We start from the raw sequence: 21,009 nt of genomic DNA on the forward strand, positions 1-21,009 counted from the left end.
TGATCTGAAGTTATACTTCGGTTTATAATTAATTATATGGTTAAGTTGGCATATATAGTAAATTGTGTGTGATCTTAACAGAGGCACCTGGAGAGTTACAGGCGAAGCTTAAGTGGATCTGGAGCAGAGATTGCAGTGGAGAATGGCTTAAAATAGACTGCAGTGATTTCTCTTGGCCAGATTTCAGGAGAGAACACAGAGCATTAGCGAAAGTCTGGAAGTCAAGAGTTCTTGAATCTGAAATGAGTGAAGCGCCACCGGAGAATGCTGAGAACTCATTAGAAAGCCACAGGAAAAACCATTGGCTGAGCGCCTGTTGACAGAACAGCAGTTCTTGACTCTTGCGTTGTTCTGTAGAGGAGACGAAATTGGGATGTCTGGACACAATCCCTGAAAGATCCAATTGTCACAAATATTCTGCGTCACACTCCGTCTCGGAAACAAGTGGTCTGACATGGGACATCAAAGGACAGTGCTGTCTGCCTAGGGCTTTATGGCTAGTTGAGTTAAACACTCCCCTTCAAAGATGGCTTTACCAAAAGCTAGACAGATGTTCAGCAAATGAAAACTAGTGTGTGTGTGTGTGTCTGTGTAATGTTGTGGTGAAATTACATAGTTAGCTAACCAAATTCAAATCCTTCTGGTTTCTGGAATATATGATCCTCTTAGAATTCAGTCCTCTCTTTCAAAAAAAATAAATTTCATCTATTGAAACATCTGATTTGGCTTTAAATAATACGCACAAAATTATTAGGTACTGTGAGTTCTGATTTCTAATGCGTTGGATTTACTAGAGGTTCTTAAAATGAATCAGATGAGCCATAAAGTGTCTCGGATGAGTCAAAGAGATAGCATCAGCTTTCTTCCCCCTATGATTGTTTCTTCATCGATTTTGTTCTTCTGCTTCACTGTGTGAGTGGAACTAAGCAGATGAGTCTGCAGTAGATCTTAAACATCTAGTGAAATTTTACAGACAACGATTACAAACAGTAATAGCTCACCATTGAGACATATGTCCACATGGAATATTAATTATACACAACCAGTACTTGATTTAAAGGCCTGTTTGGTTCTTGTCACACTGGTTTCAGTCTAGAATATAACTAGCTTTTTAATGTAGTAAGCATCACTGAAGTGGTTGATTTACTGACTCTCTGATAAGGGAGTCATCAAACATCACTGGCTGGGTCTCTCTTCTGGCTGCCGTGTCTTGCGCGAAAGGTATGCACAGAGCAGCTTTGCTTTTCAGGGCTTTTCCCTTCCTGTGGCTTCCAACTGTTAATAGAACAAGGCTGGCCATGGGCACTTTCTTTTGGAACAGTTTTAAAAATACAGCATTATGTGGAACTGGATTGCAATAAGGGGGCTAGAACCTGTGGATCTGTTTCATTGAGAGTCTTGGATTGGGCAAAAGGCTTTTTCCGCCAGAGGAAGGCGCCTCTGTTAATGGAAAGGTTCTGTGAGATACCGCACAATAATAACTCCTTATGAAACTGGCAACAAAGTTAGAACTGTCTATATTCAGTTACTTAGCATATTATCTAATTATTCCAACTTTGACCAGTACAGATACAGAACAAAGGTTGAGGCCAGAGCACGTTTATTAAAAACGTGTCCTTTCTTTTCCCTCTCTGCCCCTCTCCCCCCCCCCTCCCATGAAGTATGTTGGCAGATAAGCTAAACATGACTCCAGAAGAAGCTGAGCGATGGATTGTGAATTTAATTCGGAATGCAAGGCTGGATGCCAAGATAGATTCAAAACTGGTAAGCTTCCCCCTCACCACTTATGTGAAATTATCTGTGTCGGAACATTCTTAAAAAAATCATTGGGTTGGCTCTTAAGAACTGTGAAGTGGGTTTCCACTCGCATAGTGGATCTCTCCATTTCCCAGCACCCCCGCTGCACTAACACCCCTCCCCCCCCGGCTCTTGAGGATTAAGAGTGTCTGGGGAAGGGTATGTTATGCAGTGGAAATCAGAGACCTCCCCTTGTGAGAGTGGAAATGCCTTTTGCTGGCACAGGGGCTGGCTTGGATCTCAGCTGATACAAGCTGCAAAAAGTCTAAAAGTGCTGTGACTGTTTTTTCTCTACTGCGCTGCAGCTGCTGGCTTTTGGTACTAAGAAGACAAGATTTTAAAAATAAGGAAAGCATGTGCCACACTGTTCAGGGCAGATGACTTCTGGCAACTCAACCAAATGTATTACAATAAGTAGTGTTTAGCAGAGTTTTATCCTTATATCTGCAGTGGTGTGCTGTTGTAGTGTTACAGGTAGGCATGCTAAGCTTGTGATGTAAGACCACAAACTACACTGATGGCCAAGGCATGAATTTAACCAAGGACTCGGTATATGAGTCAGAACTTCTAACTGCTGTGCCGCACCAGTTCTGAGTCAGTGAAGGGCACTTGTCTGGGAGGGTCTGTGGCTAATAGTAGAGGGTTTATGTTCCAGGTTCAGTCCTTGGAAAACTGCTGCCAGTCAAAACAAACTCTACTGCCTTGGATGGATCAGTGGCTTGACTTCGTATTGGGCAGCTTCACATGTTCATGTTTGCAGTATGTTCCAGCAGCTAGTCTATCACTTCAGCAGCTAGCCTCTTACTTCATCATCTTTTGCTGCATGTTATGTTGATGACTGACCACCATGGGAATGAAGACTGATGAACCATGGCAGCATTGAGATTTCTAATTTGAACTACAGGCAGTCAGCGCACAATGCCACAGTTATTTAGCTCATGCAGTAAGCAGCAAGGGAACAAGAGTTTGGAGGACCACCACGTGGAGTGGTTGGCAGGTGTTCATACACTTCCACCAGGGTGGGTTGACACATCACTGATGGTTAAAAGGCAGAAGTGTTCTCATCCATCCCATGGATGCTGGTAACTCAGGCTGGCAATCCAGTTTGGGGAAGAGAAGGTGCTGCTGTAGCGCATGTTGCACAAGGTGGCAAGTGTGCCTAGCTTGGCATAGCGGGAAGATCAGGGGTGTGATTGAGAAGTCCATGTAGCACATAGTACCATCAGCGTTTCCACAGTACATAAACTATAAGGAGCAGGTTGGTGCGAAAACTACATTTGGAAACTGCTTCTAGATATTCCTGGTTTTCAAAGGGGGTTGGGGGCAAGTTGCAGTACAGGTTCGGGGGAATCTACAGACACAAGCTAGAAGACTTAGTTGTGTTGTGTGCACTTTTAGTAAGGACAGAGTGGGGGTAAGCCTTGATGACATTTGAGAGATATTGAAGCAAGCACAGGTGGTATAGTACAGCTATAATGCAGGTTACAGACCAGTCCTCACACCAAGTGGATTCTGTGACTTTTATAAGACGATAAGAAGCATAAAAGGGGAATCTGGGGTGTTCACTGTGGCATTACCCAAGTGTGCAAGTGGTAAAGTCTGCCTGAATCCACTGATGCCTTCTCTCAAACATCTAGGGTCACGTAGTGATGGGGAACAATGCAGTGTCGCCTTACCAGCAAGTGATTGAAAAGACCAAAAGCTTGTCTTTCCGGAGTCAGATGTTGGCTATGAATATTGAGAAAAAACTGAACCAGAGCAGTAGGTCTGAGGTGAGCACCAAGTGACCTTGGCGATTATGTAGGCATCTCACTAAAATGGAAGTATCTCTGTCTGTCTCTCTCTCTCCCTCCCTCCCCTGCTCCCCCACTGGAATGTATCTGATTATCACATCTATTGGTTCCCAAGCACAGCTTGGTTAAAGGCATGGGGATCTCTCTCAGTTCCTTTCCTGTGTCCCCAGCTTAGAGGAGCAGAGGTTCAAAGTCTCTGTATGTGTCCTGAGTTGGGGTATTTGTCAGGGTTCTGAGGAATCAGCATTGTCAATACATTCTCACCCTCAGTAGCTTGTGTAAAGGGCTCTTCCTCTAGAACTCCACATCACTGAAGTCCATATGTATGGCCAAGGCGTGCTCAACAAGAGGCCAGATGTAGCTTCATGCTGGGGACATCAGGATTACAGGGTGTCCTGACTGGCATTTTTATAGCGCTCAGAAGAATTGTGATTAGATCCAGAAACATCCTGAACTGTGTAGCTGCGACTAGAGGAAGATGAGGAAGATTCCTGTTTTTCTCCCATTGATCACTGGGGAGATGTGTTTGTAGGCTGGTGCTGAGGGTCGGGTGTGAGCTTTAGGACTCTGTATATGAACTAAGCATATTTCTAGCCTTTTAAACTGGAGCAACCATGCTGCCGTTCAGTTTACATCAAGGTGACACGGTTTAGGTTATGTGCTAGCCAGTCTCCATATGGCACCAGCATTAGGCTTAGATGCTCTCCTAAGACATTTACAAACCAGCATTAGGACTGTGGTATTAATTGCTTTGAAGAAAGAATCAGAAAGACTCCATACACCTTCACTCAGTTTGCCAACAAAAATGTGCCTGACACTGTCTTAAGGTAGCTGTAAAATTGAATCTGTTGTGTTGATTAGTTGGAACTGTCCCTCTCTTATGCCCTAATCTTCATTTTTTTTTTCCTTTTTAAAGGCACCTAACTGGGCTACTCAAGACTCTGGCTTTTACTGAAATGCTTCTGGTGAAGAAAGAACTTTCCATTTGATAAGGACATACTTCAATTATGAACTGTTTTGAAAAGGGTGGTAATTATGTGAACTTTGCAGCACATGAGTTGAATAAAATTGGCTACTTTTAATTGAACGCTTGTGTATCTTTGTAATTGGATTTATAAAAGCTTTTTGTTGTTGTTCAGTGCATTAAAACCTAGAGGCTCTTTGAAAGCAGCAAAGATCTAATTTAAGCTTTAAGTGACTCCTCTAAACTTCAGTTACAGTTGCTGAAAGGGTGTTGAATTGCAAGCCTCCACTGGAGATTTCCATGAAGTATCAGAACTTGACCTGAACTGGTCGAGATTCGCCCCTGAATGGTTTTTAGAATTGTTTAGCAGCCGTCCAGTGGATATAACCTTGTAGTCTTTCCAGAGCTGAACTTAAAAGAAGCACCCAGGATTTGGATGCAGCTGCCATCGTCTTGTGATCCATTTCCCAGAGCAATCAAGAATCGACAAATTTTTGCTGTGTGGCATTGTGAACTCTCGACAGCTGCTTTCCCTACTTGGAAATACATAGTTGAATACACTACACTTGGCTGGTGTTTAGAATATTTTGGTCACTGTATCTTTAAAAAGGAAACTTGGGCTGAGTGAATAACAATAGAATGGGTGAGGGTGAAAGGTTACTTTAGACAAATATTTGTGTGTGATAAGAAATTATAACAATCAAGGTGGGCAAAGAGTGAAGGGGATAAACAAATTGTTCAGTAGACGGCAAAGCAGCAGATTGAAGTGGAACTCTATATGTTGCATAAATCAGTGATCATTACTATGAAATGTGATAAGCAGAATATGTAAAGAATGGATGTCTGTCTCCAGCCAGGACTGAAGTACATCCTTAGTTTCCATAGACAAGGCATCACAAGTCTACATGGACTGAAGTCGGATGTATTACAGCTTAGTGGTAAAACCTATACATTGCATGCAAAAACAAAAAGTCCCTCGTGCAATCTTGGTTCTAAATCTGTGATAGTAGGCTTGGAAGTAAGCCCTGTGGCACAGAGTGGTAAGTTGCATTACTGCAGTCCAAACGCTGCTCATGACCTGAGTTTAATCCCGGCGGAAGCTGGGTTCAGGTAGCTGACTCAAGGTTGACTCAGCCTTCCATCATTCCAAGGTTGGTAAAATGAGTGAAAATGAGCTTGCTGGGGATAAAGTGTAGATGACTGGGGAAGACAATGGCAAACCACCCCGTAAAAAGTCTGCCGTGAAAACATCATGTTGCGATGTCACCCCAGAGTTGGAAACGACTGGTGTTCACCTTTATCTTTTTAGTAGGCTTGGAAAATCATCTGCCTGAACTTAAGGAGAACTTCCTTCCAGCCAGAGGAAACAAAATCATGATGGAAAGATCACTTTTTCTGACTGTAAGGCAGCTGATGTTCTATGGCTGGCTTGGTTGCAAAGCTAACTGGCTGCCGTGTACTGGTTCCAATCCATCCTGGTAATGGTGCTTTCATAAAGACTTGCTGATCACAGCTCTGCCCTGGTGTAAGCAGTGCATGTTGAGCACTTGGAGTTTTGCACCATTCCTGTTAATGTTACGTGTTACAAATAAGCCATGGAACTGATAGCTTGTTCAGATTGATGCACTTAACGGTACTGAGTGACCAAAGATTGCAGCTGACATGAGTTCTCATTGGCATACAACTATAAATTTATTTTTGTCAAATTCATTCATTTATTACAACATTTATATTGCAGTTTTCCTCACGCTTCAAGCTTTTAATATTAGTTTAAAACATTTCCAATTAAAATAGAAAATCCCAACTCCCATTCCTACCCCTACAATAGGCAAGGCCTGGGCTAGGGTTGATTTTATTTATTTTATTTTAATTTTATCAGATTTATATCCCGCCCTCCCCTAACGCAACGATGCCAACAGATGGCTGCCTGACTACCGTAGTTGGCACAGAGGGATATGTGGAAGGAAGCAGCACTTCCAATATGTGGGTCCCAGATTGTGGAGAGCTTTCAAAGTTATATCCAGGACCTTGAATTGAACTTTGAAGCAGACTGGCAGTCAGTGCAGCTGTTTCGAAATAGGCTACATGTTCTCAGCAGTTGAGGCCTCACAATAGTCAGGCGGCTTCATTCTGGGCCAGTTGCAGTTTCTGGGTTGTCTTCAAGGGCAGCTCCACATAGTGTGTTGCAGTAATCCAACTGCAAATGAATGCAAGTCTGTTTTTGACCAATACTTTATGGTATTCTGGGAGGGGGGAAGAATGTGGTTTCTTGCTATCAACCTGGAAAAAAGACACTGAAGTTTACTGTATTTCTTATGCCTAATTTTCTCCCATCACATTTCTAAATCTGTTCTGCAGTTCTCCTTCTACCCAAGGCGCTTTGACCAGGTTAAGCATGTATTCCGGTTGTAAAATAATTCAGTACTTGCTCTAAATGCTCTGCCATATGGAAGAATCCTCTGGTTAGAATCTGAACACACTGGTATTATTAAGGATCAAAGGATGCTTTAATACACAGCTGAAAACGTGCTAAGTAAACATAGGATGTTGCATTTAAGAAATAGAAAGTATCCCGAATAGCTTAGATATTTATCTCCTTGACAGTTACTAGTTGGGTTAAGGTGTTTGAAGGGGGATGTACTAAAGGTTTGATCCTCCCACATTTCATCTGTCATTAATATTGCATACACTTTTCCCAACAACAAGTTGTGGCTGTTTTGCATGAGACCATCCTATAGCTCACATATGGTGTTCTAAACTTTTTTTTTTTTTGCTTTGGAGGCCTTTGTAAATGCAAACAAGCTTTGTCTGTCTTAAACTGAAAGTTTGCTGCCTCAAAATAGTTTGAAAAAGTACTTAACTTGATAAGACCCAGGCTGAACTCAAGTAAACTACATGTGGGAGAGAAATTGACTGGGGTTTTGTCACAGCAGTTTCTGTTGATTTGAAGACATGCCACGATGGAGTTTAGAACGTAAGATCCCTGCTGGATCAGACCAGTGGTCCTTCTAGTCCAGCATCCGAAACTGTACTGTATATTTGCAAATAAATCCTCCTTAATTTACAGTTGCCATGTTTGGTTGCGAATGACCTGTCTTTGAACCCAAAGACAGTGTTTGGCTAGTTTGCCAGGAATACAAAGCAATGACCTTGCTTTGTGCTTTGCCCAGGCTTTATGAGATATTGGCAGAACCTCATTTCCTTTTTGAAGTGTTGTTTCTTAACCCCAAAGAAGTAAATGTCTCTGTTGATATTTGCTCCTGGTACTGGTATTCAGGAGTTTGTCGCCTCTGGATATGGAGGTCCCCTTTAGGCACTATTAGACTTTGGTGAACGTGGTGCCACTGGACTCCAATTTTATTTTTGCATAAAGGCTCCTCTCGCCCCAGCCCTAGAGATTAAACTGGAATGCTGGTTTATAAACACCAAGAGAAATTGTGCCAGCATATTTTCCCTATCAAATAGTTGCCCACTGCTAAATATATTCAACCTGTAATGCTGACCTTTTTTCTTTTCCCTTTTTTTAAAAAAGGGCTTAAATTGCTGCATTTTGATCAATGATGCAAAATATTTCTGGGGAGACCTTGTTTTTCCTTTTGATCTTCAGGTGTAAATCCACAATGATGAACCGGCTTGTTTTCTTTGAGCCATTTTTTTGCGGTGAATGGCAGATTGGTTGAGCGTCTCTGAAGCTTTGGAACGGCTTCTGTGTTTGCGTGTGTTGCATAAGAAAGAGCCGGCCTATGCAAAGCCAACTCTTGTAACATATTAACATGAATAAAAGCTGAAGAAAATGAGTGATACCTTTTAATGCATCTCATATTCTCTGCCTTGAAAACGCTGTTACTATTATTGAAGGGATGGGGACACTGCTATTGAAAAATGTGTAATATTGCTGCCTGTAAAATGTCTCGTGGGTGTGTGGTCCTGATTGCACAAGAATACTTCTCTGTGTTTCTGAGGGGCACAGGAGAAACTTGTGTCCCTCGCCTGGTAGGAGCTTTGAGGACTGTGTTGCAAAGAGTAAACAATGGCTCTATAGAGGCTTGATGCAGAAGTGCCTTGATGCATTTGTTCTGCTGGAGTTAGATGTGCATTGAACGGATATCTCGCTAATTATTAATGTGGATATACGGGAGATCCCACATAATGAAGGTGAGTCAGTCTCATGCATGCCTTGGTTTATTTTCCCCCTCCTTCTATTAATAGAAGGCTTTAGACATTGGTTATTTGGGGTTTGTGGAGAAGTTCAGTGCCTTAAGTTTCAAAGAAGCCTAGTATTCCAGTAGCTGATAGGATGGTAAGCTTGTCTGCCTGCAGACTACAGGTCATGCATGCCTGTATGGTTTAGTTTCAGGTGTGTTGCAATGATGGTCTGCAGTAAAAGCTGGGTTCAAGTCCAGTGGCACAATAGAGACCAACAAGATTCTCAGGGTATAGCTTTCAAGAGTCAAAGTTCCTATCAGCTAGGAAGCTTTGAATCTCAAAAGCTTATACCCTGGAAATCTTACTGGTCTCTAAGATGTTCCTGGACTTTGATCTAGCTCTTCAGTAGGATGGTGTAGCGGTTTGACTGGGCCTGAGACCAGAGAGATCTGGTTTCAAATCCCTACATGCCATTAAACATGGTATGTTCAGTCTTTCTCCGGTGCAGAAAGATAGGATAAAGTGAGATAGCTGTATATATTATTCCTGGAACTCCTTTAGAGGAAGACCAAGGTAGATTTAAGAAATAAGAATGAAAGAGTCCCTTGCATCTGGGGATGACTTCTTGTGTTACACGGGAGTACCAGAACTGGCAGAGTCTTTGTGGGATATAGCCCAATAACAACAAAACCCAACAAGAACAAAAAAGGCAGCACATAAAAACCTGGAACATCAGGCCAGAAGCTTTCTTCTTGGTATGTCCATAGAATCATAGAGTTGGAAGGGACCCCCAGAGTCCAATCCCCTGCACATTGCAGGAAATTCACAAATACCGCCCCCCACCCCCATCTTCTGCATACCACCTTGTCTGCTGCTTCAGAGATTTTTGGAACCATCCTCACTATTGATGTGGCAAGGTGTGTGCAGTTGGTGTTTTTTTCTTTTATGGGTGGTTTTGTTATTTTTTTGGTCTTACCTAGTAGCTGATTAGGATTCATGCATTTTAGATAATTGCTGCTTTAAGTGATGTTCGAAATGAAATATTTGTGTGGATAATACATGATTATTCTGATCCTCTCTATAAGTCATTGTGTTGACTGCAGAGTGGTCATCTTAGTTTTATAACGCAAGTCATGTTACTTATTGTGGTTTTGTATAGTGCTGCTTTTTTTTTGCCCTAGAGCAGGGGTGGCCAACGGTAGTTCTCCAGATGTTTTTTGCCTACAACTCCCCATCAGCCCAAGCCATTGGCCATGCTGGCTGGGGCTGATGGGAGTTGTAGGCAAAAAAAATATCTGGAGAGCTACCATTGGCCACCCCTGCCCTAGAATGTAGCAAGAGGTCCCTGGATCTTGCATAAAAAAACTATCAGAAGGCATTTCCATGTCTTTCTCCCCCACTGTAGCCCAAAATACCGCCGCCCCCCCCCCCAAAAAAAGGCTGTTTCTGGGACGCAGGGGACTTGGAATATGAGGTTAGCTGAAGATCATCCATTGCAGAGGTTCTCCTTGCCCTTCTCTTATGTTAGCAGAATAAATTTTCTCAAGCCTTCTCTGATACTATTGGGATAGCAGGCATCTGTACTGCTGTGTGCAGTTCAAGTAATTAGTAGACTATAACCATAACTCCAATTTTAATTTTATATTTTCATTCATCATCTGTTCTATTTGCTGCTATTGTTGTGTGTCACTTTCACCAAAGGTTTTCCCAAAGGGAGTTTTTTGTGAGAAAGCACCACTAACTTTGGAAAAAATAACCCAATTTTTAATTTGAATTTTTATGGGAATGAATGTTCTGGGTTTTTTTGTACTCAGAAGCTGATCCTTCCATTTGAATTGTGTGAAATCAGCAAATTAAAATCATGCAAACAGATGAGAAACGACAAACATTAAAAAAAAACAAATTTCTTAAATGGACAATTTGTTCTTTCAGGACTTGAATCTCACTGCTCCCCATTTAAAAGTCTGTAGACAAATTGTAAATGAGGCACAAATAGACTTCCTTGCTTCATTCCTTTCGACTTACAGAATTTGCTTTGCACAGTTCTGTTTTTCCTCCTGGCTTAACTGGGATAGTTCTGAAATCCCAGAATTGGTGCATGTGCAATTTGACTCAGCTTTTCATTCCGTCTGTCTTCGTATTTGTCCATTTTACACTTCAAAAAACTGATATGCATTAGAGTCTGCTTAATCTGGATGCAATCACGCATAGGCTCTGACCAAGGTAGCTCTCTCAACATTTTCCATGCCCATGTGTGCCTTGTTAATGTAGAATTCCTCACACTTAAATGTGCTAAAGGAACTGTGCCATACACCATGCACTATATGTCATTAACAATGGTGTCTTAAGCACCCATCCACCTTTAGCCCAGTGATTTAGAAGGATGTGTTGCTGGTGACCAAGGCCAGCTGATGGGCAGAAAGTTGATTCATTTGGAATGAGGTGCTGGAGGAGAGTTTTACGGAGACCGTAGATTGCCAAAAAGGTAAATAAGTGGGTTCTAGATCAAATCAATCCTGAACTATCCTTAGAAGCCAAAATAATTAAGCTGAAGCTATTGTAATTTAGTAATATTATGAGAAGACAAGAATCACTGGGGGGGGGGGAGGAATAATTCCAAGAAAACCTGAAGGCAGAGGGAAAAGAGGAAGACCCAACGTGAGATGGATTGACTCGAGGTTATGGCCCTCAGTTTGCAAGACCTGAGCAAAGCTATTAATAACAGGATGTTTTGGTAGTCCTTTATTCATAGCATCGCCATGAGTTGGAAGCAGCTTGACAGCAGTTAATTCACAGACAGACAGATGGATTTAATTCTGCTTAGGGTGGATGGATCCAATCTGCTTTTCTGCTGGTAAAAAGGGAACAAGAGAGGTCCTGTTGATAACCAAAAAAGCTGTGATGGGAATCGGGACCTGTAAGGACAAACATCTGGAGGACTAATAATGAAGGGAATTAGGCGAGACAAAAAAAAACCTGGTGGATTCCAACCCAGTGGACAATACCTGTTACATCCCTTTGGAAACAAAGTGCCTCTGAAGGCACAGTATCTGAGTCAACAGAGGTATTCTCAGGTGTAGTGGTGGACATACCTAGACCAGTTGTTCTGAGGGACTTCAACATTCAAGCTGTGGATAACTCTGGGGCCAGACCAGGATTTTATAGTGTCTTTGTGAGTGCCTTTGGTCTCAAATCATGATGCATCCAACACATGAAAGAGGGCATACCTTGGACTTTATATTTTGGACTAAGCCTTTGAAGGAAGGCCTGGTTTCAGGGTTGGAGATCTGGTTTGAACCAAGGTCTGACCACCCTCTACTCAAGGCAAGGGTGAATGTGGCCCTGACAGTCCACTGAAAACAGGGCCTCGTTAAAATGGTCTGGCCATGGAGGCTCATGGATTTCAGAATGCTCTGGGAGAGTTTAGGATTCCAAATGCATTTTTTGTTGAAGTTCTGGTGGGAGCTTGGAATGTGAACCTTCTTCAAATAATTAACAAGGTTGCCCCTTGTTGACCTGTCTGTCCACTGGGTTGGAATCTGACCCCATGGTGTACCCCAGACCTAGGTGACCTGAAGAGAGCTGAGAGATGCCTAGAACAGGGGTGTCAAATTCATTTGTTATGAGGGCCGGACCTGACATTAATGAGACCTTGTAGGGTCCGGCTGTGTTGGGCTGGGCCATGTGTGTACCTATTTAAGATTAGGTAGCAGAGAGAAAACTTTTTTAAAGGACACAGACAAACACGACAAAAGATTTTCTTTTTTTTAAAAAAAAAAAACCCTTAAATTAAAACATGTTTAAAACATTAGCGTGCTGGTCTTAAAGGTGCTTTCTTTGTATTTCTCCCATGAGATCCAGGGAACTGGGCAAAGGAAGGGACCAGGAGGAGAAGGAACCTCAACCAATGGAGAAAATCAAGCTTTTGCTCTGTAGCTCCTGTGCAACTGAGCAAGCATTGCAAAGCAAGCTGTGATGCAGAAGAAAGCAGAGAGGGAGAAGGAAGCAGACAAGAGCCAGTTGCTCGGAGCCCTGATAGGAACCCTTTGGAAGCCTGATTCAGCCCCCAGTTTGCATGTTTGACACCCCTGGCCTAGAACAACACTGGAGGAGAACTTGTACTGAATCTAACAGACCATGCTATATAGCCCTTTGGGAGATATATGAAGCAGTGGTGACAGCAGAAAAGAAATATCATTTCTCTATCACCTTTGCATTGTCTAGTTTATGCCATCCCAATTAGTCAATATCTGCTGACTCCCAAATCTGAGTCTTTATTGTCTCACAAACAATTAGTTGTGATACTTTTGCATAATGATTATGATGATGCAGACATGCTATGATCTTGATGCCATAAGTCAGGCAGAGGAAGTGATATCTTTATAGACCTTTTTGGCCCAGTGTGATGGATATTGACAAGATCTTGGGGTCTGCCATAGGCCCTTGCCCATCCTGGCTGCTAGAACTATGTGGAGAGCAGGGCTTTTTTTGGAGCAGGAATGCAGTTCTGGCTGGCTTGGTGACAGAGGGCGTGGCCTAATATGCAAATGAATTCCTGCTGAGCTTTTTCTACCAAAAAAGCCCTGGTGAAGAGCACATCAATAAGCACTTAGTGTTTATCATGAATCAATGACTAATTCAAGGCACCTTCCACTGGCCACTCAAAAAGGCAGTTATCCATCTACTAACCATCCATACAGAAAAAATGATGTGGCCAGTTGTCACCCAGTCTCTAATCTGCACTTCCTGGACAAAGTGATTGAGTAAGCAGTAGCAGATCAACTCTAGATCTTCTTGGATAACTCATTTCCTCTGGACCCTTTTCAGTCTGGCTTCAGGACAGAGATAACACTAGTGGCTTTAGCAGATGCAAAAAACAAAACAACCTCCCTACCCCTGCATAATCTTTTTTCCAACTCAGTTTAGTCAGGAAGGTAACCCCATACCTTGAAGAAGTCAATCTGGCAAGTAACATGAAGATTATAAGAAGAAGGTATTGGATTTATATCCTGCCCTTCACTCTGAATCTGAGAGTCCCAGAGCAACTCACAATCTCCTTTATCTTTCTTCCCCAAAACAAAAACCCTCTGAGGTAGGTGGGGCTGAGAGAGGTCTCAGAGAAGCTGCCCTTTCAAGGACAACTCTCTGAGAACTATGGCTGACCTAAGGCTATTCCATGAGCTGCAAGTGGAGGAGTGAGGAATCAAACTCGGTTCTCCCAGATTAGAGTCAGCGCACTTACCACTACATCAAACTGGCTCTACTGTAATGTACTCTATGTAGTTCTCTTCCAGGGGTGTGCATTCAGTTTATCTGAACCAAGAAAAGCCCCCAAAATTATACCCATAGGATATAATGGAGCTGAATAAATTTAGGTTTCCTGAACGGACTCAAATCCAAAAAAAGAATATGCTTTTTGCATACCCCTATTCAAGATACTGGTGATCACAAATAAAGTCCTTCATACTCTTTGTCCCTCATATGTGCAAGACTGCCTTTTCCCTCCATGCTCTGTCATGACAACTTTGTTCATCTGGCAGGTGTTTCTGCAGGTGCCATCCTGCAAATGGGCAAAATCAATAACTGCCTGTCCTTATGCATTTTCTGTTGTGCCCTCTACTTTATGAAATGGTCTGCCTGAGATGGTCAGGAAAGCTCCTACTCTTCGTGGCTTTCCACAAACTGTGCAAAACTGAATAATTCAGAAGGTTTTTTTACACAGATAATACAACTATACTATAATGAAATGATTTGTAGAGATGCTTTGGATTGGGATTATAGACTGTTATTGTGTATAGGACATACTGTCTGTCAGGCCTTGAATTCAGCAGGAGCTCACAGGAGCACAGCTCTTGAATCTTTCTGATGGCCCCCCCTCCCCACCTACCTTGTCCATTGAATAGTAGGTGCAGCTGCATAACAATCCCTGGATTAGGATAACAGGCAGCAGCCAGCCACCAGGAGTTTTGCCATGCCCCAGCAATCCTCATTAACCCCTGGAGAAGCTTAACCACCCTTTTTTCAACTTCTTATATGATTTTGGGCAGTAGGTGGCTTGCTGGCCTTTTGTCTTGGGGGGGTGGCCAAGGACAGCCCCAGGTGAGCGAGGCCTGCATGGGCTGTCTGGATCTCTAGCCAGCCCAAGCAGGCCTTGCTCACCTGGGGGGCTCCTTTCTTGTGTCGGGTTGTTTTTGACTGGTGTGGGGTGTGTGGCATATGTTAATGAGTTATGCTAATCAGCTCCACCACCTATTTTTCTACAAAACGACCCCTCCTGTCTTTTACTGTAAGTATGATCCAACTATTTAAAGCATTTCATGTCTCCTTTCCACCCAAATAGGGTCCCTCAGGTGGCAAAGACTGAAAAAACATTACAGTCACTTCAATGTTTATGGATTTGTTTCAGTGCGGTTTCAGATTTCTGCTTAGATCCAAAGTTTTGTAATCCAAATCCTATTGCACAGTTTACTGGATGTGCCATCCCATGGATAGTACTGACTTGCATGGTGTAATCTGCCTCAAGTCTCAGTAAGAAAGGCAGACAATAAATAAATAAGTAAATAAGGTATCTTTATGTATCTGGAAGATGGTTAGAAACTGTGCATTTAAAATACCCGCTTCTCTAAATAATGCTTGAAATGAAATCTCCATATTGATAGTATGGATACTGGAGTTCTTCCTACAAAATTAAATGCAGGAAAAAAGAAAACCCTTAAATTCCAGTGATCTGTTTATGTATAGATCTTCTAATGGGAGTCCAATAATTTTAGGAGGAGAACACCAGTATCTGGCTAATAGGTGACGCCATCATCTTTTGCTTAACTTGTGTTTAAGAAGAACTGGCTAATATCCATGACATGCCTTGTTTTAAAAAGGGGAGAAAAAGTCAATTTAAAGGTAAAAATATCCCCAACAATGTCTATTGAGTTATCAGAGTAGTGATTAATATCTCAGTCAGCATTCAGCTCAGCTAAGATGTCTGGTGTGCAGAAAATGGTCTGCTGCTAAGAAATGCATGATCTCACTATAAATGGATTCATGAGTGTGTTGAGATGGATTTTACTCAGAACTACGATAAGCAAGAAAAACAGGGGCTGTAAGACAAAAGAATTGTGTTCCACTGAAGCAAAGAACTGACTTCCAGCTTCTGAGATATGTCACACATGGAAAGAAAAGATGCTGTCATGGACAGCATTAGTAGCTTAGGCTAATGCAGTATTGCATAAGACCTGCTGTACTGTATCACACTTGTAGTTTATTTCTCATTATCCTCTCTCTTAGCAAGGGACGGTACCTGGTGGGCTCAAAGAATCACCACTTTGATACAGAAAAGATCCTTTTCCAGATAAACCAGAATACCTGGGTTCTATCTGTTGACTATTCTAGCTCAAAGGCTTATGTAAGAAACATAAACCTCAAAAAGTGATGTATCTTTTAAAAAATTCTAGCCTCATCCTACGCATGTATATGTGCAATCTTGTAGGGTAGACATTGCTGGAAAGCAACAGATTTGGAAATGAAAGATAATACAGCAAGGAAAAGGGTAAGCAATATTGATATACCCAATTCTCAAAATGGTCCCATCTGTGGATACTTAAATCTGGAGACTGGTACCATGAACAGAGAATACAGAGTTTTCTACAAACCTGAGAAAAGCCCAGGTCTGCAGAAAAATCTGAAACAACAAGAAGGTGATGGAAGAGAAGGAGGAGGACAACAAGGAGAAAAAGTACAAGGAGGAGGACAAGAAGAACAGCAAGAAGGAGGAGGAGATAAAGGACAAGAAGAAGGAGGACAACAACTACTGGTAAACCACCACACCAGTATTGCCAGCCTTCTAGGCTTGGTTTCCACCAGTAAATGGCATGGGGAGGAGCAAGACCTTTCCAGGTCTGTTTTGACATTTGAAGGTGAACTTGCACCAAGTAGTGCTCACTGGCTGTGATAGCTTCTTACAACTATTCAACAGCAGCCAACACACAAAAGCCAGTATGGTATAGTAGAGTTTCAGATTAGGATCTGGAAGGCCCAGGTTCAAATCCCCACTTTGCCATGGAAGAACATTGGGTTCTCAAGGAGAAAGGCAAAGTATAAATGAAGTAAGTAATACAACTGAAGATGGGGAAGCAGATAAAATTTAGGTTGATTGGTAGGTGAGAAGGAAATAGGGAACATTGAAGAGATTAGGGCTACCAGGAGGGAGAGAGGAAGTAGTGTGGGAAGGGGGATACAGGGGAAAGTGAGGTGCCCTCACAAGTCCATGTGGGTTTCCACCATGCAACTGGGACCTGTCTGGGGAGAGGCTGCTGGGGGAGGGAACACTGAAAACAGGAAGGAGGGGCAGATGAAAGTAAGATTGGCTCATGAGTGGGAAAACTGTATTATGAAGGACTGTATTCATTTGTATTAAGAGGACAAGGGGAGAAGCTGTAGGAAGAGGAAATGTTGGGGGAGGGGGAAATGATATGCTCCCCACATTTCCTTGCATGTCCCCCGCTTGTGCTTTCCTATGATTCTATTTGTTTCTCATTAATACAGTTTTCCTTTACAAAAAGTTAATGGAGGGGGGTGTTTCTATGTATTATGCAGTAAAGCATTTCTTTACAAGCAAGTGGGAATAGATTGGAGCTTGCCTAATATTTTTGGCTTTTGCAACCTCCATGAGTGAATCACTTTCCACTGACCTACTGTGTCCTGAATGGAAAAGTTCATTCTCATTTTATCTGTCTGGAACATACAACTTTACTTCCGCTTGTGTCCCTTCATCATACATTGATTTGCTAGAAAAATCAGAAAGGTATTTAGCACTTGTTCCTTGATGTTACCTGATGTAAGGGTCAAGAAGCAACTGTCAGAACAGGATATGGAACAACTGATTGGTTTAGAATAAGAAAAGGAGTTTGACAAGGATGTATATTGTCACCCTACTTATTTAATTTATATGCAGAGTACATCCTGCGGAATGCTGGCCTGGATGAAGCACAAACCAGAATTAAGATTGCCGGGAAAAACATCAACAACCTCATATATGCAGATGAATGGCAGAGAGTGAGGAATTTCACTTCTTGTGAACATCTTGTTGAGAGTGAAAGAGGAGAGCACAAAAGTAGGCTTGAAACTCAACATCAAAAAAACTAAGATCATGGCATCCGGCCCCATCACTCCTTGGCAAATAGAACGGGAAGACATGGAAGTAGTGACAGACTTCACATTCCTGGGATCCAAGATCACTGCAGATGGTGACTGTAGCCATGAAATTAAGGAAATTAAGGAAAACTCTCCTTGGGAGGACAGCTATGGCAAATCTAGGCAGTATAACAAAAAGTAGAGACTCCACCCTTGGAGAAGACTCTTGAGAATCCCTTGGACTGCAAGAAGATCAAATCAGTTAGTCCTAACGGAAATCAACTCTGACTGTTCCCTGGAAGTCAGATGCTGAAGCTGAAGCACAAATACTTTGTCCACCAAATGAGAAGGGAGCACTCACTGGAGAAGATTCTAATGCTGGGAAAGACAGAAGGCAAAAGAAGAAGGGGATGGCAAAAGATGAGATGGCTGGACAGCGTTACTGATGTAACTAACATGAATTTGAGCAGACTTTGGAGGAAGGTGGAAGACAGAAGGGCCTGGTGTGACTTTGTCCATGGGGTCACAAAGAGTCGGACTCGACTGTGCGACTGAACAACAACACTTGATGTTATCACTTTGTGAATCAATGTATTATTAGTAATTTATTTAGCAAAAAAATTCTTACCTCTCTAAGTTGGCTTCCAAAATAAAACATAATAAAAATATTAAAATTATTAATTAAAATTGTAATACATTTTCGAGAAGAGTTTTCAGAGCACATTGAATTATGGCTGAACTTTCTGTACCTAAAAGTAGTCTATTAAACTGCTGTGGAAAAGACAACAACCCTAGGAAAAGTTGAAGGCAGAGTGAAAAGAGAAAGACCCAACATGAGATGGATTGACTCAATCAAGGAAGCCAAGGCCCTCAGTTTGCAAGACCTGAGTAAGGCTGTTAATGATATGACATTTTGGAGGTCATTAATTCAAAGGGTTGCCATAAGCCAGAAGTGACAGTGCTTAATGTGCACACAGCCTTCCAGTTCCTCCACTCAAAGAGCTCTGGTTGTCAACCTCCAGATAGCACCTACTATTATTATTGATCTCCAGATGACCAAGATCTGTTCCCCTGGAGAAAATGGCTGCTCTGGAGGGTGGACACTGTGGTATTATACCCTATTGAGGGCCCTTCTCTTTCCAAACCCTCCCTTGCCCCCCTCCATATCTTCAGATATTTCCCAATCCAGAGCTAGCAACTTGACAAATAGCCTGATCTAGCCAAATCAGTTCAATTTTAAAATGAAGCAATTGTTAGGACAGAACTGTAGACTCTTAGCAAGAAACATAGTCTATAAAGTAAGTAAATAAGTTTGTCCTAATGTAGTTTTCTTTGACAGCTCCAAGTCACTTCCATCTAGTAAGATATGTGAACATCACTGCCTAGGGTTGCCAACTTTCAGGTGCCACTTGGCAATCTCCCACTATTACAACTACTCCCCCAGAGAAAATGGCTGCCTTAGAAGATGTACTCTATGGCATTATACCCATTTGAGGTCCCTCCCCTCCCCTTGACTTCCCCAAACTCACCCCTAAAATCTCCAGATATTTCCCAAGAGCTGGCAACCCTATCACTACCCGAAATGTGAAACTGTGAACTGTGCATGCAACTGGATAGATGTGTGCAGAGCTTTTTTGGTTAAAAAAGCCCAGCAGGTTCTCAAACAGCTTCCATGTGCATGGAAGGCAGCAGTCACAAGGCCCTGGCACCTTATACAAAATACTGCTGGGTGTTCTCTTCTCAGTAGTTCATTTTCCTTTACAAAAAATGAACCTCTCTAAAAAAAATTGAAATGGCATACTGTGTAATTTATCTGTCAATAAGGAACACTCAAAGCCATTATGATCAGTTAATGATGTAGTGGTTAAGAGCAGTGGACTCAAATCTGAAGAACTGGGTTTGATTCCCCACTTTTTGACATGAAGCCTGCTTGGCTGACCTTGGGCCAGTCCTGGTTCTCTCAGGCCTCTCTCAGGCCCACCTACCTCACAGGGTGACTGTTACGGGGAGAGGAAGGGTGGGTGATTGTAAGCTGCTTTGAGACTCCTTAAGGTAGAGAAAAGTGGGGTATAAAAACCTACTCTTCTTCAGATATAAAAAATAATATTCCCCTGCCCACAAAGTGGTTGCATTTAGGCTTTTAAAATCTGTATGATTTTTTTTGTGGGGGGGGGGGCACAATGATTCTCACTCTGTTCCCCTCACCTTATGCCTCTGAAAAACCACTAACAGTTTTGTTAAATTTAGCAGAACACTAGGGCTGTACATGTCATCTGAGGCAGGCATAAATTATATAAAATGAATATTTTTTAAAGTGCTCAAATGGCTTGAAATATATAATTGGAAAGCTTCGTTGCTGAAGTTCCAAGAAACAAACACAATTACACGTTATATAATTTATCTCTCAATAAGGAACACTGACCTTCCTTGGTGGCCCCGTGTGTCAATTCAGAGCTAAAAGCAACACATCCCTATCAAAATGATGTGGCAGAGACTGATGCTGGCACAGTTCTATGGAGTCAGATCACTGATCTGCCTGATACCTCAATGAAACTGTACTGGCAGAGGCCACCTTCTGTGGTTCTTCACAGTTCCTCTATTTAAAACCATTCAATTGGAGATGCTAGAGTTTGAAACTGGAACCTCACACATGCAAAGCTCTGGCCTTTAAATTCTATCTGCCATAGAGTTTTTTTTCTTGGGTGCTAGACACTCATTCTGTAAACTGGGTTTTTGCTAGTGACACAGCACTCAAGCTGACTTTCAGTTTGGTTGTCCACGTGGTTGCAGTGGGAAATTCAACATTTAATTTAAATTTTCAATTTATACCCCACCCTATCTTGCAAGCGGATTCAGGGTGGCTTACAACATTAAAATGAATCATTTCAAAAACATAGCCACAGATATGTCAAGAGAAGGTCTTACATATGGAGAGAAGGTAGGGTTGCCAAGTCCAATTCAAGAAATATCTGGGGACTTTGGGGGTGGAGCCAGGAGAAATTAGGGGTGGAGCCAATATCAAGGCTGTGACAAGCATAATTGAACTCTAAGGGAGTTCTGGCCATCACATTTAAAAGGACGGCACACCTTTTCAATGCCTTCCTTCCATAGGAAATCATGAAGGATAGGGGCACCTTCTTTTTGGGCTCAGAGAATTGGACCCCCTGGTCCAATCTTTTTGAA

At 42.2% G+C, this 21,009-nt stretch overlaps 1 protein-coding gene across 1 annotated transcript in view; it reads left to right on the forward strand.

The window, feature by feature from the left end:
- Positions 1–4,677, forward strand: part of EIF3E (eukaryotic translation initiation factor 3 subunit E) — a 28,809-nt gene extending 24,132 nt beyond the window's left edge. The window contains exons 11-13 of the mRNA XM_060243322.1: positions 1,662–1,764; positions 3,435–3,569; positions 4,507–4,677. Coding sequence (XP_060099305.1) covers positions 1,662–1,764; positions 3,435–3,569; positions 4,507–4,545 — 277 coding nt within the window. The 3' untranslated portion in view covers positions 4,546–4,677. The remainder of the gene's footprint in view (positions 1–1,661; positions 1,765–3,434; positions 3,570–4,506) is intronic.
- Positions 4,678–21,009: the final 16,332 nt, after the last annotated feature.

This window comes from Heteronotia binoei, chromosome 7 (assembly GCF_032191835.1).
Source record: "Heteronotia binoei isolate CCM8104 ecotype False Entrance Well chromosome 7, APGP_CSIRO_Hbin_v1, whole genome shotgun sequence".
NCBI classification, from domain to species: domain Eukaryota; kingdom Metazoa; phylum Chordata; class Lepidosauria; order Squamata; family Gekkonidae; genus Heteronotia; species Heteronotia binoei.